The sequence below is a fragment of the Fukomys damarensis genome, unplaced genomic scaffold, assembly GCF_012274545.1.
Source record: "Fukomys damarensis isolate Sample0158 unplaced genomic scaffold, DMR_v1.0_HiC HiC_scaffold_14, whole genome shotgun sequence".
In the NCBI taxonomy this organism is placed as follows: domain Eukaryota; kingdom Metazoa; phylum Chordata; class Mammalia; order Rodentia; family Bathyergidae; genus Fukomys; species Fukomys damarensis.
This window is the reverse complement of record NW_022900926.1, coordinates 79,133-106,610: the sequence shown is the minus strand read 5'-3', so window position 1 is coordinate 106,610 and position 27,478 is coordinate 79,133. Positions and strand designations below refer to the sequence as shown.

Sequence of the window (27,478 nt, the reverse complement as noted above, 5' to 3'; positions counted from 1 at the left end):
CAAGATGGGCGGGGAAAAGTGTACATCCTGGAGGACCTTCCAGGCTGAGCGTTCTGTCCGGACCGGCTGTGATGGGTCCCTCCATTTACTATAAGCGTAAAGGGTGTGTTAATTTTTTCTCTTCCTTTCATGCTGCCTACTCATCTATCTATCCATTTCCTCCCTGATTTTGGTGGAGATTCATAATTGAATTTCGTAGCTTTCACTTTTTTGTTTCTTTCTTTTAGGAGGTTTCTAGGTAAGAGTGTTTGAGGAATGCTTCCTAGGAAGTAATATTTTGGGAAAATTATCTTCAATTTCATTTCTTTGATAATTTTTCACTTTTTTCATATACTCTTCTGTATCTCTTACTGCTGGAGTTACAAGTGCGTGTCACCTTGCCGGACAAAATGTAGCATCCCTCAGTGGGCATTCTTTTTTTTTTCATGAACTAACCCTGCAGTCTTTTGTCGTAGAGGGAAAGATGTGTCATGTCACAACCTGGTGATTGAGGACACTTGGGAATGGAGCTTTAACTACTCCTTATTCAGACATTCAGCAAAATATTCCTTTTTTTTAACCTCATATTTTGACATCTTTTTCAGAAATATCTGGTTTTTACTTTCCTAACATTTCCAAATTTCTGGAGAGTATGAATTGACTTGTTTTTTGTTGATTTCTCATTTTAGTTGTTAGTAACTATTCATCTATCCTCTTTCTAGTTTTCAAATTTGTGTACAGTCTCATTTTGTATTACTATTTGTCATTTTAATAGATGTTTGTTTAATCCCCTGTATTTAAATACCAGCTCCCTAGAATTATTTTTAAAAATACAGTACACAGTTCATCTTGAGATTGTGCTACCCTTCTATTTAAATATGTACCTCAATCGCTTTTGATAAGGTCTGACATGAGTTAAGAGATATCTACATCTCGAAACTCATCTTGTAATTACACTTCCCCAGCACATTATGCTGATTACAAAATATTCTTCTTGCTCTATCTTTAGTCCTTCCTTTTCAGTTATTTATCTGACTGAAATGTTCTTCCTGTGTTGTCACAAGGTTTGTTCATCTATACATTCTTGTCCTCTGAGGAACCTTTTTTTTTTTTTTTTTTTTTTCCAGGACTGGGATTGAACTCAGGACTTGCCAGGCAGGCGCAGAGCCCCTGAACTCAATTCCCAGCCCTTGACTAACCCTTTTGGGTATCAGTACTGTGTCTCTGTAAGCGAGTTTTATTGTTTTCATAGCATTTATCACAATCTATTTACTTGCTTGTTTGCTGTGCTTCATCAGAATAAGCTTCTAACATCCTGGATTTTGTGTACTTTGTTTACTCTGCAGTTCCAATTTCAAACAGAATGCCTTTCTAATGGGCACCCTTTAGAGGGGGGCACTCTTTAAATACGTGTCAAATTAAGATGAGTGGCAAATATAAGTACATGTGTTCTTGTGACCTTGAGAAAATAATCTTATTCTTTTTTTGTAGAGCATAGGTTGGAACTTGACATGTTGTAGCATTATAAACAATTCCTTGATACTGGAATAGATATTACTCAACTGATTCGTACAGAATTGGTAGCATAGATATGAGTTTGCCCTAGTATTATAGGCAGCCAAGTTAGATAGAAATTATTATAAATCAGGGAGGGAGTGGGCTGTCAAGGAAGTCAGAAAAATAAAGACATCAGATTTTTTTTTTTTTTTTGTACCAGGGATTGAACTTGGGACCTTGTTCTTGCAAGGCACACTGAGCTAAATCCCTGCCCCTACTGGAGGAACATCTTAAGACTGGGCCATAAGATGAAGATGCAATGACCTGGCCTACATGCCTCCCCTAAAGTATATGCAGTAACTTGGAATTATACTATGATTGGTATCACATGGTCCAATAAAAGTCTAGAAAGACAGCAGTCACTCAGGTGGGTGACCAGAGCATTGAGAGCCATCCCTTTCCAAAAGTGCCTTTGTTCTTTCCATGGACCCTTGTTACATGACCTGTTTCTCTCTTGAATGTATACATTCAAGCTATTAGCTAGGTGGATATACTTGTAATGTTACTGGTTGATTATAGTTTGACCCACATTGCACCCTCCTTGTGATTTTGTACCCACCTCATAATTTTGGTCTATAAAACATTCTTAGAGAACTGGCCTTCGTGGCAACCCATTTTGGGGTGCCCTCCTGTCTCTCAGGAGCTATCTTTCAATAAATCCTTCGTATGCTTACCTTGTTCCTCAGAATTAATTCTTCAATTCTGGGGACACAAACTTAGCATATCTAACATCTAGCAGGTTGGAAGTTATTTTTTTTTCTTATATCACTATGACCTATAAATACACTCAGATTGAGCCCTAAAATCTTAAGACCTAGTATCTCTGGTAGCAAGTCCAGGGTCAAAACGCTAATGAACGGATGGCAAAAATTTAAACAGGTGGAATGAACCGGGGGAAGAGGGGGACGGGTGAGGGGAAGGGTCACTCCTACTATGCACCGAGACAACAACTCCCACAAGGCACTGCATCAGGGACAGCGAATCCCAGAAGGGACTAACAGCCGGGACTGTGAGTCGTAAGACGGTATACAACCAACCAGAGACTCCCAGAAGGCACTACAACCAGGACTGCGACTCCCAGGAGGCACAACTGGGACAAGGCTCCTAGGAGGCAGTATAACCGGGACTGCAGCTCCTTGATAGTACTACAACGTGGACTGTGCCTCCCAGGAAGCACTACAGATGGGAGCGAGACTCCCAAAATACATCACAACCAACCTGCCACTCCCAGAATGCACCACAATCGAGACTGCAACTCCCAGGATGCACCCCAACGGACAGTGGGTGAGCGGAGCATTCTGGGATCTCCCCACTTCCGGGAAGGGAGGAGAGCTTTTTTTTTTTAATCTCTTGCCAAGGTCTAAGGTTTCTTAGAATCTCTTATACTTTTCTTGATTAATTGTGAATTTCTGATATGTGAAGGGCCTGGCTGCAGTCCTTCGTGCCTGGAGAGATACAGTATATTAGGCACATGCTCCTCTCCCAGCGAGGTGACGCGGCTCTGCAGTAGAGGACGCACAGAGCAGAAGAAGCCAGTGTGGCAGCCGCTGGGTCTCCCGGTCGGTAAGGACTGAAGACGCTGGTCCTCATCTTCCACTCTTCCAGCTTTGACTCACTTAACGTCTGGGTTGGTTTCAAACCAGCTCAGGATGTGGACTCAGAACTTCGCAGCATTCAGGCCCGATTGCCTCCCCACCACATTCCCCGCCCAGCCGGCGCCTCCAGATACCGGGAACTCTCCGAGTCCGAGTGCTCGGTCGCCCTCGCTCCCTCCAGGGTCCGCGTCCTCGGGCGCCCTTGCTCGTTTGTACCCATGAGCGTTGTGTTTCGTTGTGTCCTAGACCCTGGAGAGGAAACAAAGGGTAGAGAGGGTCTTTCTAAGATCAGACCTTTTTTTTTTACTTGTCTGGAGAGAGAGGAGGAAGAGGATAACGTAGGGTGGTCTTGTAAAGCTAAATTTTATAAAGGGTGTAACGTCCTTATTTTTCTTTTTCCTTTTTTTTTAATACAGTACTTAGCTGAACTGTGATCTAGTAGAGTGGTGGCTGTGGTTATTTTAAAATTACTATTTCTTAATAATACCTTTAGTCACTACTTCATTAGCTCGTAGAATTTAAAAGTGACTGATTTAGTACAATTCATTTCATAGACTGAACGTCAGAGAGAAGATGTTTTGCCTACACAGTGAAACCTGCGAATGAAATAAGCCACTTCTCTAGAAGGATGGCTGAGTTTTTACTCCTTTCCTTTTATCCTTTGGGTTGAGAAGACTGGCTGTGGCCCGTGACTGGGTTAGCATTTTGCCTTCCACTGTTTTTTCCTGTCGTAATCTATCTGAGCCAGGGCCTTGTTATGTATAAAGTCATAACAGTAATGCTGTAATGAATTTGATATATATCAAGCTGTTTAAATATTAAGATGTATTTACTTACGATTCCAATTATAATAAACTTTATAAAGTTCTGTTTTTCAATAAATCAGTCTATAGATAGGTTTCTTCTGTTTTTCTTTTATCGGAGTTATTTTTACCTGGACAGTTTTTTAAACATAATTGTGTTCTATATCTCAGGCCAGAAGTACTTTTTGAAATATTTTATTTATAAAATTCTTTGCTCTCATTACTTTTACCTTTAACTTATTGATACTACAACCTTGAAATACAGTGCAGATTAAGTATCCTGTATCTGAAGTGCTTGAGAAAATTTCAGATTTTGTAGTATTTGCACATGCATAATGAGACACCATGAAGATGGGACCCAAACATAAACATGAAATTTATTTGTTTCATATACATTTGATACACATAGCCTGAAAGTAGACTTATACAGTATTTCACTGTGGTTGGCTTTGACTGCCACCTGTCACATGAGATTAGGTGTGAAATTCACACGGCACGACATCAGCACTCAGAAAATTTCAGATTTTAGAGCATTTTGGACTTTGGATTTGCAGGTTAGGAGTAACCTCAACCTGTAATAAATTTTTTATTGAGATTTATGAATAATTTTGTATATATGAGTTACAGTAAGTACATTGAAAATTTCCTCATCCAAACAATACAGCCCTAAATACCAAAGAATTGTCCTAAATTTTATGAAATTATTTTTCTTTAATTCACTTTAAAACTTAAAATAATAATTGTATTTTTTTTTCTAGCTACCAGTCTTACCATGCTTCCCTGTGATATCTGTGGTGAAATGGTAACCTCAGAATCAGATATGAAGACTCATCTCCTAATTGTTCACATGGAAAATGAGGTTATATGTCCATTTTGCAAATTGTCGGGGGTAAATTATGATGAAATGTGCTTTCATATTGAAACTGCTCATTTTGAGCACAATGTTCTAGAAAGAAACTTTGAGAGGGTAGACCCAATACATTATGGAACTTCAGATAACAAGGACAACTCTCTGCAGAGTACAATGGAAGCTTGTGCATCTAGTCATCCAAAATGTTCAGCTCAAAGCCTGCCTAATGATGGTACTTTAAAACATGAAGTCTTTTACTCAGACAGCTTAATTGGATCTAGAAAATTCCTGAAAAGCAAGGAAAACCAGTCGGACTTATCTGAAACAAAAGAATCAATTTATGAAACAATGTATAGTCCTCCTGAATGTCCATTCTGTGGAAAAATAGAGGAATGTAGTCAAGATATGGAAAATCATGTGAAAACAAAGCATGTCAGTCTTTTGGACACACCATTAGAAGGTAAAGTGTTTATTATATTATAATTTATTATAATAGTCTCAATTTAACATAGTGTTCTAAAGGTTGGTTTGTAAATCAAATTACCGCGTGTTTTAAAATCCAGTTTATGCCTGTAATGTTCATTTGCCACAAATATAATATATACATTATAAAAATAGGATTATGAAAAATAATTTTAATGTACATTTGAATGCTTCAGGTACATTAAGAGTACTTTCTGTCTAATTTTCAGAGGATATTCTTCTGCTTCCATCAGCCCAGTATTACTGGCACTGTCCTGAATTCTTAACTTTGTGTTAGTGAGCTCTAGTTTGACTCCATTATGATCAGGGACTATACTTTCTTTTTTTTTCTAAATCTTCTGGCTTTTGCTCATTTGTTTAATTGTATCTTTTTTTTTTGGACTATACTTTGATAACCAATTGTTTGAATTTGTTGAGGCTTGTTTGGCTCAGGATGGGCATAGTTCATGCACACTTAAAAGCATAATGGGAAACCAGGTGTGGTGGCGCACGCCTGTAATCCCAGCACTCGGGAAGCTAAGGCAGGAGGATTGCTGTGAGTTCGAGACCAGCCTGGGCTACATAGTGAGTTCCAGGTCTGTCTCAAAAAAACAAAAATAAAAAAGCATGATGGGTAAAGTGTTCTCCGTATGAGAGATGGCCAAAAATTATGTTAAATTTAAATTTTAAAAAATGTATGCAATAAGTGGTACATTGCCATTAATTATAAAAATATTGCCCCTCACTTCTGGTACTTTGTTTCAGCCATTTTGTTAAATTCTGTAAAATTCTGTTCAAATATTACTTGAAATTAGGACATCTCCACATTATCTGTTTATCGTTTATATCTTCTTAATTTTCTTTTTCATTGAACATGTACATGAGCTTTATTCCCTTGTGTATAATTTCTATTACTTTTGTATAATGGACCTTTTCTGTAGTTGACTTTTGTAGTTTATAGAGTGTGTTATCAACTCTGTGTATAAAAGGTGTCTAGTCTTTTTTGGCTCTTACTCATTTTGATAGTTGTCCATTGATTGCTATCAGTGCTCTAGATGATTTTATTATCTGCTGCTATTAACAATTCCATGGACTGCTAGAGGTCCCCCGTTAAGTGCAACCCCTTGCACTGCTCTGCTGGATCACTGCTATCTCTTCAGATTCTTAGCAAACTAGTGCCAAGTGCAGTTTATGGTAGCCTTGTGTGTCTGAATGTTGAGTGAAGAAAGAACCCTGGTTGTCATTAGAGATATAGAAGTGAAATTAATAGTTGGGTTTAACTCACATTGAGGAACAGTAATGGAACAAGGAAGTTTGCATGTATTTTAAAAGAATAATTATGTAGAGGATGTGTGGCATCTAGGCTAGAAAGTAAAAAAACATGAGGGAGGTGATAAATTACAAAAATATAGGACCTATATATATTATACATGACAGGTTTTTAATTGGCCCAAAGACTTTGGAGTGGTAGAATGTAAAGTATAATCTTGTTATTCTGTGACTAAATTAGGAAGGTAAAGATTGTTGGAAGTGAAGTGAAGGAGTTACCTCTGGATATTGACGTTGATGAGAATGATCCATTGTACTTGGGTGTGGTGGTGCTTATTTGTAATCCGAGCATTTGGAAGGCTGAGGCAGGAGGATTGCTGCAAGTTCCAAACCAGCCAGGTACATAGTTCAAGGCCAGCCTGAACTACTTAGCAAAATCTTGTCTCCAAAAAAAAAAAAAAAAATGTTCACAGTGTAAGGTTTAGGAAATGTTTTTGATCCATCCACAGAAATCTTCAGTAAATGAAAGGATGTATCTAGGATTTCAGAAAATATTAGCCACAAAGAAGAGATAAGAGATGCTGTATTTTAGTGATATGAATTAGTAAAAAGATAGAGGTTTTGAGGAAAGAATGTGGTTTGAAGTGATGAAAAGAAGCAAAAGGGATATGATTTCTACTTCTAGAGCCCTAAATTATGAAAGAAAAACTGCTTCTGTGTTAAGGAGCTGTCAGGGAAGTAGGCCAACTAGATTTCAGTAAATGCAACAAGACTAAGTGAATATTCTGAGAAAATTTGTGTTATAGAGAAACTGACTAATGATAGGCCGATTTGTGAAAGCTGTAGTTGGAGTCTTTGAGGAAGTAAGGGATGAAGCTTAGGTCAAATTAGTGTCTGTATACTTAGTTAAAGACTGTTAGTTAGAAATTTTCTTTGTAGAATAGTGTTAGTAGCTGTGGCCCTGGGTGACTACAATGAATGATGGTGGCTGACCTGTGAAGCTTAGATTTCTTATGGTTAGAAAGTGTACAATGCTATGAGGTGCTGTAAAGTACTGTGGTTGAATGTGGTAGCAAGGGCAAGGTTGGCTTGCATGTGATCACCAAGGGCATGAGCTGAGGCCTCTGGGCATGGGCTCTGAGGCATTTTTATGGTAGAGAACTGGCCTACAGGCTGCTCTTACATCCTATAATATTATTCATGGTAGCCATAGACCTTTATTGCTTAGGGTGCTTTTGGGAGTATTTTCAACTATTCACTTCCCTTTCCCTTTTTATTTCAGTGATTCAGTCCTTTTTTTTTTAATTTCCCTGTAATAGGGATTAAATTCAGAGGAAGTCCTCCACTGAGCTGCATCCTCAACTCCTCTCTCTCTCTCTCTCTCTCTCTCTCTCTGTCTTTCTTTCTTCAAGGTCTTACTGTTTCTTAGGTGGACTTGATATTGTGATCCTCCCGTCTCAGTCATCTGAATAACTGGGATTACAGGCATGTACTGTGGTGCCCAGATGCCCAGTCTCATTTTTTTTAAACTTATTTATTTTACAGTCCTTTGTAGATTACTACTACAGGCTCCATTTATTTATAAGTGACTTCTTCAGTTTCTGGATTTCTAGACTGTTTTTCTCGGCGTTAAATCTCTTAGTGTGTTTTGTTTGTTTGTTTGTTTATTTGTTTTAAGACAATGTCTTGCTTTGTAGTTTCAACTGGCCTTGACCTCACTATGTATGTAGCCCAGGCAGGCCTGGAACTCCCAGTGATCCTCCTGTCTCAGCCTCTTGAGTGCTAGATTTATCGGCATGTGCCATCATACCTGGCTTCTTAATGTGTTCTGTAATCTGCATGTTAGTATTCATCTGAGAGTTTTGTTTTTCCATGTTCCCCTCACAGTGAGGCAGCTTCATGGTTCCTTCACTTTAGCATTTCTCATCTCTACTTCTAAACCAACTTCCATGTTTGTGTTACTTACTGCTTTCACCTGGTTGTAGCAGCTCTGGACCCCACCTCTGTGCCCAATGTCTTGTAGGCTCTCATCTTACAGAGAGGCTCCACAAGTGTTTGGGATAAGCTAGTCCTATCTGCTTGCGGGGCTGCTTGATGGCTCTGGCTCTAATCTGGAGGCATGATTCCCATTCCCAGCCCCATGCTGGGTACGTGATTTCAGCGTCTCTCCAGTTTGTGGGTGCTGAAAATTTAGCCCCCAAGTTGATATCCATGTGGGATCCTATTCCTCATGTTGGTTTTCTTTTTATCTTTTTAAAGTTTGAATACAGATCTGAATGTTGATTATTACTTTTTTTTGGAATGCTAAAAAGGTTTGGAACTGTGCTTCTATCTGACCATAGAAGTAGAAAAACAGCTTTTAAATTCAACTACAAAGAGCTTTTATAAGGTTAGTAGGTACTGGTCTTAACTTATTTAAATCTACCCACACAGAGAGACTTTTTACCTAGGTAATTAAGTTAGTAGGGTAGATAGTGTTTCAAATGTGGTGAAAAATGTAAAGTTAAAAAAAACCAACTTTCCGGTACTTATATCTCTGATACAGACTGTGATCAACCATTGTATGACTGCCCTATGTGTGGTCTCATCTGTACAAATTATCATATTCTCCAGGAACATGTTGACTTGCATTTAGAAGAAAGGAGCTTTCAACAAGGTAAGATTATATTTTAAAAGAAAAATATCTGGATTTAATTTTTACTGTTTGCATACTTTATATGCTTTATTCTTAGGTTAGTTATGCAGAGGCAAAAAAAATCATACCATTTTAAACCTGTTTCTTGAAGTAATTATTATCTAGCTTTAGCTTTTTCCTTACAAATGTTGCACAAAAAAGTTGGATGAACTGTGGGGATAAGTATCTACATAAAGGCTATATGCATCCTGGATTTAGCTCCAGAGCAACAATATTTAGAAGGTAATACATTTAAGATAATGATTTTAAAATTGTACACTATTTTTACAAGGTTTTATTTACAAGCTGATGCCATTCCTTCATCTGCTAAAAATAATTTAACTTAGCATTTGTTCAGCAAAAACTGTTATACCAAAAAGCTGCTACATGGAAAATATAATTTTAAAGATGTGTGTGAACTGTATAATCTGAGAGTCTCAGTGCATTTCCAGCTGTTTTCCCCAACTTCTAAAACTACTTACTACTATTTAATAATGGCTAAAAGTTCTCTGTACTTCCTAATATTGGAATTAAGTAATCGTGGTATTTTAGAAGTAGAAAAATTTTATATTAGTTTCACAAACCCACTGAAAAGGAATATAAAGTAGATCCTAAGAGAAAACAATTTTATTCTGCTCTGTTTCAGCCTTTGAAGGTAACTCTTAGTAATGTAGGGATCTTTAGAGTCAGAATCAGTGATCTCTAAGCACAGTGTCACCTGCTCATTCAGCCTAATCTCAAGATGAAAATTAATAGAGTAAAGATGGAATAGTCCTCTCCTTTGTGGTACTCTATTGGCTATTCCAGTTGGTATGCTCTCCTCCTTTTGACATAATTGTAAGGGAGGACTGTGGAATGATAGCTGTTTAATTCCTACTGTGTTTATGATGGGCTCTGTATCGGTACTTATGTTCTTGTGTAAGCCTGTAGTAGGTAATAAGAAAAGGTTATGGTCTGAGTAGATCACTGCAGATAGGTTCAGTTCACTGAAAATGGGTTATGAATTGCATAACCAAAGAATAGAAGCGGGGAGATGTAGCAGCAGCTAAGAGGTTTGGAAAGAAGAAAGAATATTCACTTAAACCATTCAATCATCATTTTGGGGAATTGTCACTTGTCTGGATTGAGGAATGCCTCCGAGAAATGGTGAAGAATTACTTTCAGACATGCCGGGCCTGTGTATCAGCAAACTGGTGGGAATAACCCACCTGTGGTGCAGGCAGGCACAATGCAACTGTGGCTGGATGTACCAGGAAAGCTGAAGAAGGGGCTTACTCTAGCTCATGCTTCTGACTGGGGGGCCTGTTTCTGGTGCCATTGGTATCAGACTCTGGCTTATTTGGCCTTTGGATTCTGGGATTTACACCATTGACCCTTTTGGGCCTCTTCGACTGAGGCCTTGGCCTCTCTTGGTTCTGGCTTCTCGGACTGAGCCATAGTACTCATTTTTCTTGCAAATAAAAGCAAAGTAATCAAGTTGGAGTTTCCATTGACCATTTCTTTGTTCTGAATATTGTGCCATACTATATACAATTCTTCATTCATTTAGCAACCAGTTCATTTAATGACCTAATCTCTAAATCGGAGATTGGTTGTTAAACAAGGAATGTCTGTATCTATATCTGTTGTTTAAATGGAGGTTATTCCATTAATAGAAGCAGTTCTGAGCTCTGCCAAATTGATACTCTGTAGTTCTCTGATATCACAATCATAAATAAATAACAAATAATGACCCTTATTCCAAGATATTTATTGACAGGTTCTGATATTAGCAGTTATTTTGTTCTGACCATTAAAAATGTTTAGTAGGCATGGATAGAATTCAGTGTTCTGCTGATCTGGAATTGGCTCACCAGCTTCAACAGGAAGAAGATTGGAAGCAATCTGAGGAATCAAGACAAGAAATGGAAGAATTCCAGAAGCTGCAGGTATTGACATTTGTGCTGTTATAATGTTTTGAATTAGAATTGGAGTTTTTATTTCTCAAATATACTTTTAAGGTTTAAGTGTATTATTTTTGTTCTAAAGTATTTTTCTCTGTATATCTTACATTTCATAACCAAAATTTATAAGTACTCATTGTGGTGAAGTAGTGAAGTATAGTATAGTGTCTCAAAATCTTCACAACAAATCCGGAAAGAATCACCTCCCCCACCCCCGTTCAGGTGAACAAATGCAGAGTGGTTAAGTAATTTGCCTGAGTTAGACAGTTAGTTATAAGATGGAAGAGCTTAGATTAAAACCTGTATAAATTGATGGGGCAAATTAAGAGATAGCCTCAGTTTATACAGATACTTAGAAGTGAAATTTACACTTGAATCATTGTTTCCCAGATTTTAAATTCTGTAATTATTTCTTTGTGCTGTTGGTTGTTTCTTTTGCTGTGCAGAAGAAGAACCTTTTCTCATTTATTGATTCTTGGTATCATTTTTTATGTAATTTGTGTTTTGGTTGGAAAGTCCTTGCCTGTATCTTCAAGAGTTACCTATTTTGTCTTCAGCAGTTACCTATTTTTATCTTCCTTGACCTACAAACAAATTCCATTCTGGAGAATGTTCATAAGTCAGATTTGTTCATAATCCGACAAAGTGCATCTTATACAGTACACCTGTGAGAGTTCACAACTCAAATGTTTCTAAGTTGGGCACTTACTGTAACTACTTCTTTGATTCATTTTTCATTTGATTCTACTACAGGGTAAGAGATAAGGTTCTAGATTCATCTTTCTGTATGTGAATAACTATTTTTCCCAGCATTATTGTTAAGGAGGTTCTTTTTCAACATAAGTTTTGGCCCTTTTCCCCAAAATCAAATGGCTGAAGACACATGAAGTTGTTTCTAGACCATAATTTTGTTCCATTGATCAACATGTCTGTTTTGTGCCAGTACCATGCTGGTTTTTGCTTTGTTTTGTTTTTTCATTGGTTTTAAAAATCATCATTATTTTTGGGCTGGGGATTTAGCTCAGTGGTGCCACCACCTGCCTTGCAAGTGCAAGTTCTGGAGTTCCATCCCTGGTACCAAAAAAAAAAAAAACATTTCATTTTTTAAAATATTTTTAGCTTTTAGAGAAGGGACAGGATATTCCATATACCCCAGTCTACACACATGCATTTTAAAACTGCAAGCTGAAAAATAGACTGAATTCTGTGTCCAAATGTATAACTTGTGAGCTTCCTTAAGAATGACCCCAGACTTCGTTTCAATGCAGTGGACAGTGATATCAAATGCTGCCCTTTCCACAATCAAATGAAGGATACAAATCCAGCTGCCTGCATCATGGCTTTCTCTTTCCTGTGGCCAGCTTTGAGAAAATAGCAACTGTATCCCTGTTAGCCTGAAGTGGTGAGGGCCACATAATCTCACCAGTTCAGAGTTTGTACACTTGTAAGGCTTGGTCTGTGTAGAGCTGATTATGGCTCAGTTTGTTTCTTCTTAGTTCCCTTCAAGCATTTAAAGCTTTTGGTTTTTTAGTTCTTTGCCTGAAACATCCTACACTTTAGGGCCTGTGAGATCAGCTTTTAAGAAGTTGAACTTTTGAAGGCATTTTATTGCCTTGTTTCTCTTGTTTTTTGTGCTCAGGCTTGAAGATCAGTTAGGGAGAGAAAACTCCACCCTGCTGTGGAAATCTCTTTAGTTAGTGTACATCTCTGGATGTGACCCGATCAGGTTCATGTAGTGTTGTTCGTACACCTATTCAGTCTGTTCAGTGTTATAGGATCAGTCCTGGTCACTGTGTTCCAAGGACACAATGGCCGATTATATCAGCATCTACAGGACCAGTCATATATCAGTTATATAATTTAAAATTTGTTTTTACAGTTTCCCAACTTGTTCAATAAATAGTAAAATAGTACGGATGAAGAGCAGGCTGGGATGTAGAGTATAAGTATTAGTGAAGCAATCAGGAAGAAAAAATAATTCAGGAAGAAGGGACAAAGAAAACAGAGGCAAATGAAAGCAGGAAAAGAGATACAAATTTGATGTTATTTTTATATCTTGAAGGATGTGGCGAGCCAGGGAGTTTGAGAAATTGTGAATGTAGGGGAAAATAAGGGAGAGGGAAGTTTAACTGGAGATCTAAGAAGGTCAAAAACACTAAACATGCTAATAAAATGGTTGTGTTTGAATCTGACATACACATATTTTAGTGAAGGTTACCCTGATGTACACATGAATGGTACCATCTAAACTAAGGCATGAACTAATTTTCCTTTTTATTTTTATTTTTTGGGGGGTTTTTTTTGAGATGGGGTCTCACTATGTAGTTGAGACTGATCTGGAACTCACTATGTAGCACAGTCTGGTCTCGAACTCACAGTGATCCTCCTACCTCAGCCTCCTGAGTGCTAGGATTATAGGCATGTGCCACCAAGCCCTGCTAGTCATGAACTATATTTTTTTCTCCATTTCACATACATAAACACATCTCATACATATTCCAGTTGAAAGGAGAAAAATACAAGATGAAGGAAAAAACGTATGTACATACAAAAACTCAAAAGCACATAGTCCTCTCAGTTGTGTTAACACTGCAGTCAGAATCTGACTATAGTGCTTTTCCTCTCTGTTCACATAGCAGTTGGGCTGGACTCCAGTTCTCTGTGGGGGTTGCTAGGAGGTTGATGTGCCTGCCATGGCTGGAGCTGGCTTCTTCTAGCAATTTATCCTGTGCCTGCAAGTAAGGGAAGGGTCCTGGGTCCCAGTGGACCTTAGTGGCTGCTTGTTGCCTCTGTAGCAGTTTCTTCTGTAGGTACGACCAGTGCAAGTTTTTGCCTTTTTATGATTAGATACTATCAGCCTCTGGAGGCCTTTGCAGTCTCTTCCCCTTTCCCCGTGTCACCCCTGCAGCTGCCCACTTCAGCTCCTTTACCCCTCTCAGAGCTAGCTATGTGACCCATCTCTCCATCCAGGCACAGTGCAAGGGTGCATAGGCATGGCCAAGTGAGGGTGGGGACTTTCTGCCAGGGGACAGGAGGGTGATCTCAGAACCTGGGTAGCTGGTGGGGGAATCCCACTCAAGTGGTAGGGGCAGTGATAGAGTGACCTTCCCACTCAAGTACAATTCACCATCCCACAGGTCGCTCTGGTCTGGTTCTAGGCCACTGGACCACCCTCCTACCTCTGTCTCTAGGGCGCTGTCAGAACCCAGTCCTTATACTCCAGGGATTTTCTGTCCTGTGCCTTCCATGGGCCTGTGCCTTCCCTGACCCAAGGTAGCCCTGTTGTGGGTCTTTCATTGTAGAAAGACCTGGGACAAGTGACTGCTTGGCCTGGCACCCATTGTAGTAGTTTGTCTGTAGCTGTCCAGCTGCTCCTCTCGGGTTAGGTCCTGTTCCTCACACCTGTCCCATGATGGTGTAAGTCCTGGCCTATGATAGCATAGGTCCTGTCCCACAGTAGCATAGATCCTGGTCCTTGATGGTATAGGTCCTGGCCCTCAAGGGTGTAGGACTTGTCTCTCAATGGTGGCATAGGTCCTGTTCACCTTGAGGTTGATCCTCTAGATGGCTTCTCAGTGTTCCCTGAACCCTGGCTATGAGCAATGCTGGGATTAAGAGGTAGCCTTGCTTCTCTCTCTGTCCCCAGCCCTGGAATTCATCTGGTGGGCTTTTCCTTTGTGGCACCTTTCCATGTTTGAGTTTTTGTTCCCTCACCATCCCAAGTATCTCCAGATCTTGATGTGAGTCTCTTCAGTGCTGCTCTCTCTAGTCCTCTGTGAGGTCTCTCTAACATGAACTATTAAATCAAGGATGTCTAAGTCATTTATTTTCATGTTCAATAGCAACAGTATGGCTTAGATGGTTCTGGAGGATATAAACAACAGCAACTCCAGAATATGGAGATAGAAGTAAATAGAGGAAGAATGCATCCAACTGAGTTTCACAGGAGAAAAGCTAACCTGATGGAATCCCTTGCTGTTGGTATTGATGATGGAAAAACAAAAACTTCTGGTGAGTGGTAAATATGGGAATCATAATTTTAATACTATATGTACAAGCCAAGGTTATATAATTTCAGGTAAAACTATATTCAGGTACTTTTTAAAATTTGGTTGTCTTGAAATTTCCAAACTCTATAGTAAATAATTAACATACAAATAATTTCCTTTAATTTTGTAAATAATATCAGAATACACTGCAGCAGGCATCATATACCATAGATCAATATAATTTTATAGGCAGTGGGGAGCCATTGTCTTGATTAGTGGCAAGTTGTTCCAAGTGATCTTCAGCAATATGCATAATAAAAAAGAGAGACCAAAAAATGGGTTCAAGTTGAAGTTTTAGGGGCTGGGCCCTGTAGATGCAGAGATAAAAGCTGTAGACAATTTCAGTTCCCTGTCAAGGATATGCTAGTGTTTAGGAATATGTTTTCTGTTTTTTTTGTTTTTTTTTTTTTTTTTTTTTTTTTTTTTTTTAGTTACAGGGACCGAACTCAGGCCCTTGTGCTTGTGAGGCAGGCGCCGGAACCACTGAGCTAAATCCCTGGCCCTAGGAAACTTGATATAGTAACAAGCAAGGGCTTGTTAGCAGATTGTAAGCAGTAAGGTGGTAAAGGAAAAGATTGAATTGGTGGGATTTAGCTTTGGAACTTGTGCAAGTGATGTTAGAAAAGTATGACACAGCAATGTAGAAGGGTTCCTTTATCCATTCAACCTCACCAGCATCTGTTATTTGATTTGCTGATAATGCATTCTTGCTGGAGTAAGACAAAATCTCAGTGTTGTTTTAATTTGCATTTCTGTAATGGCCAAAGATGTGGAACACTTTGTCGTATATTTATTAAAGACATCATATTATAGTGATAACATGCATTCTCATGGTTATAGCAGCACAACTTAGCTAAATCTTGGAAGCAGCCTATATGTCCATCAACAAATGAATGGATAATGAAATGTGTTACATGTATATATATAAAACTCAGCCATAAAGAAGGATAGATTTGTCATTTCTAGGAAAATGAATCCATCTTGGGACTGTAATGTTAAGTGCAATAAAGCAGGCATACAGACTTAAATAATGCATGATTTCTCATATAAGAAACTTAAAGTATAAATAATATAAAGAACAAAATAAAAGATGATAGGAACAGGGAGACAGATCTTTTGCAGATGGGAAGGGAATACAGAGGTGGAGGGAAGCGGAAAGCACGTAGAATTTAGATTTCTTATGTACCTGTGAACTCCTCATGATGAGTTTAATCGGTATGCACAATAAACTTGTACAAATAAAAAATTTAAAAATAAAAAAATTATTGCCATATAATGGTGATAACAAACCTTCCTGTCTTCTAAATCTCTTTCTCCTTCAGGAGTTATTGAAGCACTTCATAGATACTATCAGAGCACGGCCACAGATGTGACGCGTGTATGGCTTTCTACAGTGGTAGATCACTTTCATTCTTCTCTAGGTGACAAAGGTTGGGGTTGTGGTTACAGAAATTTTCAAATGCTGCTTTCATCATTATTACAGAATGAGGCTTATGATGATTGCTTGAAAGGTATGTGAAATACAGATATATGTGTGTGGGATGAATTAAATATACTGTGCATAATTAATAGCTGATAGAAGTACTATAGTGATTTTATATAAGAAATTTGAATTCTGGTCAGAGGGAGAGAAAGTGATATAATAGAAAATTACAGCAGTAACTATCTTAAAAACTATGTTGTAGGTTTGTCTAAAGTATATAACTACTAAATATGTGTTTGTCATGTAATTTCTTTGCTTATATAATTTTAGGTATGTCGGTTCCATGTATTCCAAAAATTCAGGCTATGATTGAAGATGCATGGAGAGAAGGTTTCGATCCTCAGGGGGCTTCTCAACTTAATAATAGGTTACAGGGAACCAAAGCCTGGATTGGAGCATGTGAAGTATTTACCCTCCTGACTTCCCTGAGGGTCAAGTATGTACCTGAAAAACTCCAAATAATATTACTGCCATATCAGAGATTTTTTTATTTTTCTGAATTTTATTTTTATCAAAGAGATAGTTAAAAATGAATTTAATTAACCTTCAAAGGCTTATAATGGAAGCCAGCAATGATTCCCTATTTCATGCTCTCTCTGCTCCCAAGTCCTGTTTTTTAGAGGCAACTGTCATTTTTTTTCATAATATGCTTTTATGGCCACTTCTTGGTTTATCTTTTTCAGGCATTGTCACTTGCTTTTCTTTGTCTTCTACCTCCTCATCTTCAATTGCAAACCTTAATCTGATTAAGTCAGTTTCTGCTAAATTAAAATGAGAGCTCACATTATGATTGTATGAATATTGCTCATTGCTGATTTTATTTTCTTTCCTGGAAAGCTTTTTAAAGATTTCCTCAGGTTAATAATTACCTTTCCTTTGCATTTTCACTATATGACTTAAATATTCCTTTTAAGTTATTCTTAAGTAAAAAAGATCTCTTCTAGATGTCTTAATACCCTCAGCTTCTTTCTTGGTAGTTTTGCAGAGTTTTGCTATGAATAATGCCCTGAATGTTGGGCTGGAGATTTTAGTTCAGTGGTTCTGCTGCCTGCCTTGTAAGAGCAAGGTCCTAAGTTCAATCCCTGGTACAAAAAAAAAAAAGAAAAAAAGAAAAAACATCCCTGAATGTGTTTACTACTGTCTGTGTCTTCATTTTGTTTTCTATATGAATCACACTCTGTAGGGTACTGTGAAATATTCTAAATATAAACATGCAATCAAACCAATAATCCAAAAGTAGTGTTCTGACTTGAAAATAATTTATCCAGAATTTTATTTGAGCACATAAACCTCAGTAATCAGTGGTTATAAACTGTCAGCATTAAATTTTGTGAGACTAAGGTTGGCAACCATTGTAATTTGGACATTTAAGATTTTACTGACAAGAAAGGCAAGGATAATTTGTGCTATAAAGTGATAAAAGTACTAAGTGGTTTTTGTAAATAGTTATTGAATAGTACTAACAGTGGGTCTGGTTAAAAAACTATTATTTATTCAAGAGAGATTTCCTCTTGAAGGAAGCATATGTCTTTATCTTGGTATCAGAAAGGAGATAGATAGCTGTATAGATGTAGGTATACATTTTTCTTAGTCTTTACATATACCCTTGTCTGTTATTAAAATTTGCAAAAATTGAAACTTCAAATTATTTTTGATATATGCAAATGGCTATTGGGGAATTAAAATCAGAAGTAAGTTTCTAACTCAATCAGTGTTAGATACTTTAGAATGAAAGCTGTGGCTCAAATTATATGTAGATGACTGAAAAATCAAACCTGGTCCTCTAATATTCAGGGTTTTTGTGTTTGTTTTGTTTTGTTTTTTGAGAGAGTGTCTCACTATGTAGTTGAGACTGACCTAGAACTCACTATATAGCCCTGGCTGGTCTCGAACTCACAGCGATCCTCTTGCCTCAGCCTCCTGAGTGCTGGGATTACAGGCGTGCGCCACCATACCCGGCAATATTCAGAGTTTTAATATGTGAAAAATATTTGTAATCTTTAGTTCAAAATCTTACTTTGGTTATTTAAATAAATATTTCCTTCAGAAAAATGACAGTTTTCCAGACAAATAATAAAAATTTGTTTCATATTTGTTCTTCCATCATAAGGATGTAATGGCTAGATGAATTTAGTTTGTGTGTGTGTGTGTGTGTGTGTGTGTGTGTGTGTGTGTGTGTGTGTATGAAAGAGAGAGCGCGCTGAGCGTACTTCATTTGCCTTTTAAGAAATTTATTAGTATATGTTTGTGATACATTATAATTATTCATCTTGAGGAATTGATATATCTCACTTTAATCACTTTTGCAACCCTTCCTGACACACATCCCTCTCAGTTCTTCCCCCTCCTTCCTCCCATCTGTGGAGTCTTATTTTCCCAATCCTACATCTTTTATTTTGCTCTTTAAATTATTTATGTTTGCATTCTCTTATATTAGAGAAACCGAACCATGTTAAACCAAATAATGCCAATTTATCCATCTTTATTGCTTAGTATTCCACTGTGTGTGTAAACCACATTTTCTTTGTCTTCTCATGTGTTTGTGGTCGTACAGGCTGCTTCTGTATAGAGATGGGTAGCTAGGTAGGTGCTACAACACTAAATCCCCAGCCTCTAGACTGATTCTTTCACATGTATAGAGCTAGTTTTCCCAGCACCTTTTGTTAAAGACACTGTCTTTTTTCCATTGTGTGTTTTTAGCCCTTTGTCAAATCAGATGACTAAAGGTGCTTGGGGGTTTTCCTGTCTCTTCTGGTTGTCCAAGTGGGGCCTAATTTTTTTCTTAATTGATGCAATTTTTATTATTGTATCTATCTCATTGCCTGGTATTGATCTATTGAAGATGTTCATATGTTCTTCATTCAGAGTTGATAATTCATATGTGTCTAGGAATTTATTTCTTCTAGTTTCTCAGATTTATTAGAACATAAGTTTTCAAAACAGTTTCTTGTAATCCTCTGAATTTCAGTAATGTAGATTTTGCCTTTTTCATTTCCATGTACACTAATATTAACCTTTGGTTAAGTTTAGCATAGGGTTTATCAATCTTTTTTATAGCTTCAAAGAACCAACTCTTTGATTAATTGATTCCTTATATTTTTTCTTTTTAATATCAGTTTCATTAATTTCTGTTTTGTTTTTTATAATTTCTTTTGAGATTTGGACTCAGATTAGTCTTATTTTTCTAGAACTTTGAGGTGAATCATTAGGATGTTTATTTTATATGGCTCAATTTTCTTAATGTTGGCATTCACAGGTGTTAATTTCCTTCTTAGAACTGCTTTTATTATGTACCATAAATTTGGGTATGTTTTGCTACCATTGCCATTGGATTCCAGGAACTTTTCTTTCCTAATTTCTTTTGTGACTATTGATCATTTGAGATTATCATTTAATCTTCATATGTTTGTGTTTCTATGGTTTATTTTGCTTTGATTTCTCTTTTCATTCCATTATGACCTAGTAGTATGCAGGAGGTTATTGTTTTGTATTGTAAGCATACTTAGTAGTCTATTTTGCACAAAATGTGCTGCTGAACAACATTGTACTCTGTTGTTGGATAAAAACCTTCGTAGATATCTATTAATTACATTGATTTGGGGGGGTCTGGTTATCTATTTGTGAGAGTGGGGTATGTGGAAATTCCCTTTAGTGATCAGTGATATTTGTTTTATTGAATTGATTGGGCTGGAGTTTGGTGCATGTATAATTAACAATTATTACCTCCTCCTGTTGCATGGTTATTTTTACCACTATGTAGTGACCCTTTTTTGTCTCTTTTGCTCAGCTTTGGCTTGACGTCCACTTTGCCTGAAAATAGGACAGCTACTTCTGCTTGCTTTCAGGTTACACTTGCATGGTGTATCATTTTCCATCCTTTTGCTTTCAGCTTTTGTGTTTCTTTGTGGATTAGGTGTCTCTTCTGGACACACATAATTGCATTTTGTTCTTTGATTCAATCTGTCAGTTTGTGTCATTTGATTGGATTGTTTTGTTTTGTTTTGTTTTTTTGGTACTGGGGATCAAACTCGGGTCCATGCGCTTGCAAGGCAGGTGGCGGAACAGCTGAGCTAAATCCCCGGCCCTTGATTGGATTGTTAAGACCATTTTCATAGACAGATATTGTTGAAAAATATTCACTGAATCATGTTATTGTATTATTTTCTCATTGCTGATTCCTTTTTTTCCCCCTTTTGTTGAAGTATTATCACTTTTAGATGTATTCTGTTTTAGGGCTCTTTGATTGCTCTCTCTGTCTCTGTCTAGATTTCTTTTAGTACTTCTTGCAATGCTAGTTTAGTGTCCATTTCTTTCTTTCTTTTCTTTTTGGTGCTGGGGATCGAACTCTGATCCTTGCGCTTGTGAGACAGGTGGTGGAACCACTGAGCTAAATCCCTGGCCTTCGTGGCCATTAATTCCTTAAATGCTCTTGGAATGTCTTTTATTCCTGTCAATTCTGAAAGATAGTTTTGTTGGACGTATTAATCTTTGTTGAAATCATTTTATTGGGGCTTGAGAAACTTTGCTGCAAGCTCTCCTGGATTGTAAGTATTGTGTTGAAAAATCAGCTGTTACTTTGATAATCTTAACTATAAGTTACTTCATGTTTTTCTTTAACAGTTTTTTAGTGTTCTTTTTGCTGAATTCTTGGGTTTTTAAATTTTTAACAGCTACCATTTATATCAGCATCCACAGATCCAACCATACATTAGTTATGTAATTTAAAACTTGCTTTAACTATTTTACCCCCCTTTCAATAACCCAGAAAGACCTTGACACATACGGAAAACTAATTAGGCTGGGATGTGCATGAGAGAAGGATAAAGGAAGAAGAAACGGAATGACTAGTTCAGAAAGAAGTAAAGGAGAAAAAGGAGAAAAATGAGAAAACAGCAAGTGGAAGAAGGGGATAGGACCCTTATTTTTGTCCTTTTAAAATTTTTATTTTTATTAGTACGTTTGCAGTATATAATGATTACATCCATCATGTGGAGTTTGTACTTGTACATAATATATCTCTATTCCCTCCCCCATCTCTTACTGATAATTATTTTTAAAACATGAGTGGAGAGGTGGTGGAGCGGGGATTTGAGAGGATATTTGGGGTTGGAATAGGGATAAAGAGGGAGGGAAATGTAATTTGAGGCTAGAGGAAGCTGGGAGATCAGAAGTGATTAATATGCTGATAGGAAGCTGGTTTGGATGCTCTGTACTGGTGATGGCGAACCTTTTAGAGCTTTCAATGATAACAAACAACTGACTGTGGCATGCATGGCCCAGGTTCAGCAGCACTGCTCTGTACACAGCTTTTAGTGAGGGTGAACCTCACTAACATGTCCATGAAAAATTCTATCTAAACTGAAGCACCAATTTATTTTTACTTCCATTTCATATATATGAATGCCTCCCACATATACCAGATGAAAGGAGAAAAAGAAAGAAGAGAAAGAGTAAAAAATCATCACATACGTACAAAAACACAAAGGAGACCTTGCAGTCCTCTTTATACAGCGATCAGAGTTCAACCAATGTGGTCTTCCCCCTATGCTCACAGATGGGAAAGCTTTGCTTGTAGAGTGTCCAACGACCATTGGGCCTGTGTCCTCCCCTCTGTAGGCCTTGTATTGCTTGGTTTTGGCTGTGATCCTGTGGGAATGGCTCACTGGAGATTTTTGCTTCTGTCTTGTGATCAGACACCTTCAGTTGCTGGAAGTAGGAAGGGTCCAGTGTGGCTGGTTACACACCCAGTCTTCTGCTGATTTCCAAGGATTTCTCCATCTCTTACCTCTTTCTTCTCATCATCCCTGCAGCTGCTTGTGTCTGATCTTTCTGTTTTGGTGTCTGACTGGGAAACCATGCCACCCCCTCCCTCCTGTCTGTACTGCTCTTCTCCAGTTCTCTGCCTGCACCAAACCTGCTGACCGCACTCCACAGTTCCCCTGTCCATCCCTTGGGTTCAGTGCCTAGAACTCACAGCTCACAGCAGCTTCTGCCGGTGGGTGACAGGGTTCCTATGTGGGCACTGAGGGGTGGGTGGTAAACGGTGTCCCACAGTCACTTGTCTTGACCTCACTGGTGTTTAGGGGAACGATGGGGCTTTGCTCAAGTGGTTGCAGCCATTGCCTGCCTGTACAGCTCACTGAGCTCTTAGGGTCAAGTTCCAGGTGCCCCAACAGGCCTATGCCCTTGTTTTTCACTTTGCCCAGGGCCTCTCAGTCCTGAGTCCCTGAGTGAATATCTGGCCTTCGCTTTCTATAGTGCCTTGCTCATAAGTATCTGGCTCACTCTTTTCCCTCTTCCGGTGTGAATGGAGCCATGGCAGATGGCACTGGATGTTGGGGTACCTAGCTCCTGTATGATCCTCTCCCAAGAGGGCATGTTTGCCAGACTTGGGTGTGGCCCAGCTCCTCTTTCTTGGTTGCGTTCATTCTCTTTCCATTTCTGAGTGCCTGCACTTCCCCATATATCTCCAGAGTTAGCTCCCACACATGCCGCTGCCTCTAGCCAGCCATGATATAGCCAAATTTAGTTTTAGATTAAAATTCTATTTGATTTTTATTAGTGTATCAATGAAAATATTTTGAGAATATACCTAAGTCACTTTGCCACTTTTTCTAGGTGCCGTATTGTTGATTTTCACAAGGCAACTGGTCCTTCAGGTACACACCCTCGCTTATTTGAATGGATATTGAACTATTATTCTTCAGAGCAGGAAGGAAGTGCAAAGGTGGTATGCACATCCAAACCTCCTATCTATCTTCAGCATCAAGGTTAGTATAACTCCTAGGTAAGAAGAGGTTGAAATTTGGATGATAGGGAAGGGGGTGGTTGTGACGGTAGCCTCCCTTTTTGGGTAGTAACGGGCAGTATTCCTGGCATCTTCGGGGCCTTTTGCACCTACTATTTTCTCGTCTGGATCACTCTTCTTTCATTGCTCATCCATTGCCTTCCTCAGGTCTTTATGTCATTTTAGTTAATTCTTCCCCTGCCTCACCTTATTTAAAAGTTCATAGCACCACACTGGCATTTCCTTCACTTATTTACCTTGTTTACAGACTTTCTGCTCCTTTCTGAATATAAGTTCCATGAAAATAGGCATGTTGGTTTGTTTCCTGCTGTATACCTTAGTGCTGCAACTGTGCTGGCATATGGATATGAGATAAATTTTATTGAATGGATGACTTGCGTTGACAGGAATAAAAAGTAATCATTCAGGAATACAAACCATAAGGAATTAAGCCCTCCCCATTGATATTCTAGTATATATAATTTTATCGTCTGTTGACCTTTTGGGCTCATCAGTGTTTTGTACTAGGATAGGTAAGTCCTTTCAGATGAGATAATTTGAATAAGAAACTAGGGAAGGAAAAGACATCAAGAGGTTGGCAAAAATAAAATATGTGGTAGAGTAGAAGCAGAGTTTTTTTTTGTTTTGTTTTTTGTTTTTTTTTTTTGGTTTTTCTTATAGTTTTTTGCAATAAAGCCTTTAAAAATGAAAGTAAAACAGAAGGGTAGGAAGTAAAGCTAATTACTAGTGTTTTAGGAGATATCTCCGGTACATAAATATCAAAGACTGTCCATATTTATATTTCGAATGAACAAAAGAATAAGAATATATGTGTACATGTGTGTATATGTGAAGTTATTTGTGTCTAATAACAGTGGGTAGAAACGGTTTACAGATAGGTTTTATTTCATATTTTGATAGGTCATAGTCAAACAGTTATTGGAATTGAAGAGAGAAAAAACAGAACATTATGTTTGCTAATATTTGATCCCGGATGTCCTTCTCGAGAAATGCAGAAACTATTAAAAAAAGACGTCGAGGCCAGTAGTATCAAGCAACTTCGGAAATTTGTGGGAAATTTAAAGCATAAGCAATACCAGATAGTGACAATTGAGGGTGCTCTTTCTCCAGAGGAGAAAGTGGTAAGTATTTATTATGTGAAGCTAAATGGGTGAAACTTAAAACTTTAATGTTTTGTTTGCTTTTGCTTTTTGAGACAGGGTCCCCGCTTCATGATCCAGGCTGGTCTTGAACTTGTTACGCTTGCTGCTAATTTGCAATCCTGCCTCATCCTCCTGAGTGCTGGAATTAGAGGCATGTGCTACCACATCTAGCTAAAATTAAAAGTTTTTACTTCAAATCATCGTTTTCCTTTGTATCTCCTAACACCTTATTCTATTTCATTAAGTTGAAAAATTCGTTTATTTTTATATCACTGAACCTATGTGATAGTACATAAAGTCTAGGGAATGGAGGCCTCAGTATCTCGGAGATAAGAATGCTCTGTTGGAATACTTTAATTGGTTTATTTCCTCCTAAACACAAAAAGAGGAACATGGAAAACAACAGGAGCATCAGGGAAAGAATTAAAAATGAATTGAGAGATTGCTGGTGTAATATTTTCAGCCACATAACTTAGGCTGTAAAGGTTAGGGTTGTTATAGGTTCTTCAACTTGATTATTATGCTTTGAAAGACTCTTTTGCAATGACTTAAATTGGAAAATCACACTAATTAATTTTTTAACCTCAGCGCTAATTTGGCCATGTCAGGTTAGGGATTAATTTTAATTATTTTAAAAGTACCAACATGCAGCTGGGCATGGTGGCACACGCCTGTAATCCCAGCACTTGGGAGGCTGAGACAGGAGGATCACTGTGAGTTTGAAACCAGCCTGGGCTACATAGTTCCAGGTCAGTCTCAACTACATAGTGAGACCCTGTCTCAAAAAAGCCAAAACAAAACAAATACCAACATGCTTGTTCACCAGTGTACAGGTAACTTTAGAGAACATCAGTGTGGTTAACGTCATAGTGGAGTTGAACATTTTAGTTGGCTCTTGATCTTTCTAGTTTGCAAAGTGGTTGTTGGTGCTCTTAGAATTCTAGTACTGTGCTTCCTGCGTCATGCATTTGATGCTGCTTTGTTTGTTTTTGAATCATAGACAATAACTGTGTATTTACTTGTATCAAGACTTGACTAACAATGTACAGTACTGCTAGGTAGAAAGGAATAATATAGGTATAATTCAATTATACTTAAAATAGAAATAAGGGGCCAGGGATTTAGCTCAGCAGTTCCGCCACCTGCCTTGTAAGCGCAAGGACCAGAGTTCGATCCCCGGTACCAAAAAATAATAATAATAATAAAAATAAAATAAAATAGAAATAACACTTGTACAGTGCTTATTGTGTGCTACACTTTACATATGAGAGCATATTAACTAACAAGCCACAGGGCAGCCTTGTAAGGTGGACAGTGTTATTATTTCCATTTTACAGATGTAGATGCTGAGGCACTCAGGTGTTGTTCTGTTCATAGGATCACACAACATCAGGGCTCCTGTTCAGCCAGTTTGCATTGAGAGACCTATTCAAGAACTGCATGGTTTCCTGTTTGCTGAGCTTTTATATAAATATTTCATATCTGTTACCGAAAAGAGATTATATTTTGAAAAATAGAAAAGTTTGATCAATTTAACGTGATGGTTTTGCATACTATCTTGTCTTTGTCTTTTTGTCATTTGTGTCTTATATTTATTTTGTTCTTTTATACATTTTGGTGAATTGATCTACAGATGATCAGATGGAAATCTGAAGCTTTAAAAAGGGCAAAATTATTTTACTTTTATTTCATGTTTATTTTTATAGCTTACTTTTAAAGTACTATATCATTCCTTCTAGGTGATAATGGTAATTTTTTTAACTGTAGGATTTCAAAACGAATTTGATGTTTTATAATATAACATGATACAGATATGTATAACTGCATTTTATGTATTTTCATATTTGGACTTACGACTAGTTCTGATACTTTAATAATCATGCAATTCAAAGAGAAGGGTTGGTTATCAAGAAAATTTTTTTAGCTTTGCAGTTGTCTTATAAGACATTCTGCAATAAACATATATTCTAATAGCTACTAATCCCAGACCAGGTTCTAGATGTTTGGAATACTTGTTTAGTTGAAGGAATTTATTCTAGAAAATAATCTTCAAATGCAATGCAGTTAAATAATACAGATCTGTGTAATAGCCATTTCCTCAATTATTTTTTTCATTTTGATACATGGTGGTTAATTTATTCCACTACATTTTTAGTTTTCTATGTGTCATCTTTGTACTCTGAACTTGATTTAATGCAGTCTAATTTAAGTCGGCTAAATATGCTTTGATTTGTAATTCAAGTTGTGGAAGTAGCACAAACATTGAATTATTTTTTGAGGTGACACTTTTAAAGGCTGTAGTGAGACATGCTTTTCTTAAAGGTTCTGTCCCCACAGCACTAACTCCCCCTGGACTCTTCACTGGTTTTTTTCCTCTTGCACTGTGTGTCTGTATGTAACTTTGACTGTGAGCCAGCATTTTTACTTTTGACTCAGTATTTTAAAATGATGTTTTCTTTTAATTCAAAATGTATTGTCTTCAGGATTTAATTTCTTTGTGTCTTGGCTTTAAAAATGTTTGTTCTTAACTTTTAAAGTTTGTGTTTTAATTTTCTTTTAGGAATTTCCGTTATTTTTTTTAAAAAACCCATATTTTGTAATAGGATGGTAACTGTCTAATTAATTTATAACTTAAAATTAATAGTCTTTAAAATTCCTTTCAAGGCCAGGAGACACGCTTCTCAAGTCTTTACAGCGGAGAAGATTCCTTGAAGAATTAAGCTTTTTGGTGATTATGACATTGCACTTCGGTTTCCAAACTCTGATATTGAACTCTTTAATATAGCTTAAGAACCTGAATTGTCTTAAGTGCTCAACATGTTTGCCTACATTAAATTATACCTTTAGTGCTTCCTTATCTACTG

General features: G+C 37.6%; 1 protein-coding gene across 7 annotated transcripts; it reads left to right on the top strand.

Annotated features, from left to right (window-relative positions):
• On the top strand, positions 1-27,478 carry Zup1 (zinc finger containing ubiquitin peptidase 1). Of its 7 annotated transcripts, none has more exons than XM_010644980.3 (11): positions 1,170-2,820; positions 2,959-3,099; positions 4,693-5,244; positions 9,061-9,171; positions 10,996-11,117; positions 14,975-15,143; positions 16,504-16,692; positions 16,935-17,100; positions 23,283-23,434; positions 24,373-24,593; positions 27,279-27,478. In XM_010644980.3, exons 1-11 carry the CDS (start codon positions 2,769-2,771, stop codon positions 27,324-27,326), a joined length of 1,923 nt encoding a protein of 640 aa, XP_010643282.1. In that variant the 5' UTR covers positions 1,170-2,768; the 3' UTR covers positions 27,327-27,478. The 7 variants fall into 7 exon arrangements, with proteins under 7 accessions (XP_010643287.1, XP_010643284.1, XP_010643282.1 ...); XM_010644981.3 differs by having other exon boundaries at positions 1,172-2,820; positions 10,999-11,117; XM_010644983.3 differs by lacking the exon at positions 1,170-2,820 and adding an exon at positions 3,686-3,827 and having other exon boundaries at positions 2,827-3,099.

Coding starts and splice junctions, on each gene's coding strand:
- Zup1 (XM_010644980.3), top strand. CDS start 2,769: ATGCACCACAATCGAGACTGCAACTCCCAGGATGCACCCCAACGGACA. Junction 17,101..23,282: donor CTGACTTCCCTGAGGGTCAA/GTATGTACCTGA, acceptor CACTTTTTCTAG/GTGCCGTATTGTTGATTTTC. Junction 23,435..24,372: donor TATCTATCTTCAGCATCAAG/GTTAGTATAACT, acceptor ATATTTTGATAG/GTCATAGTCAAACAGTTATT.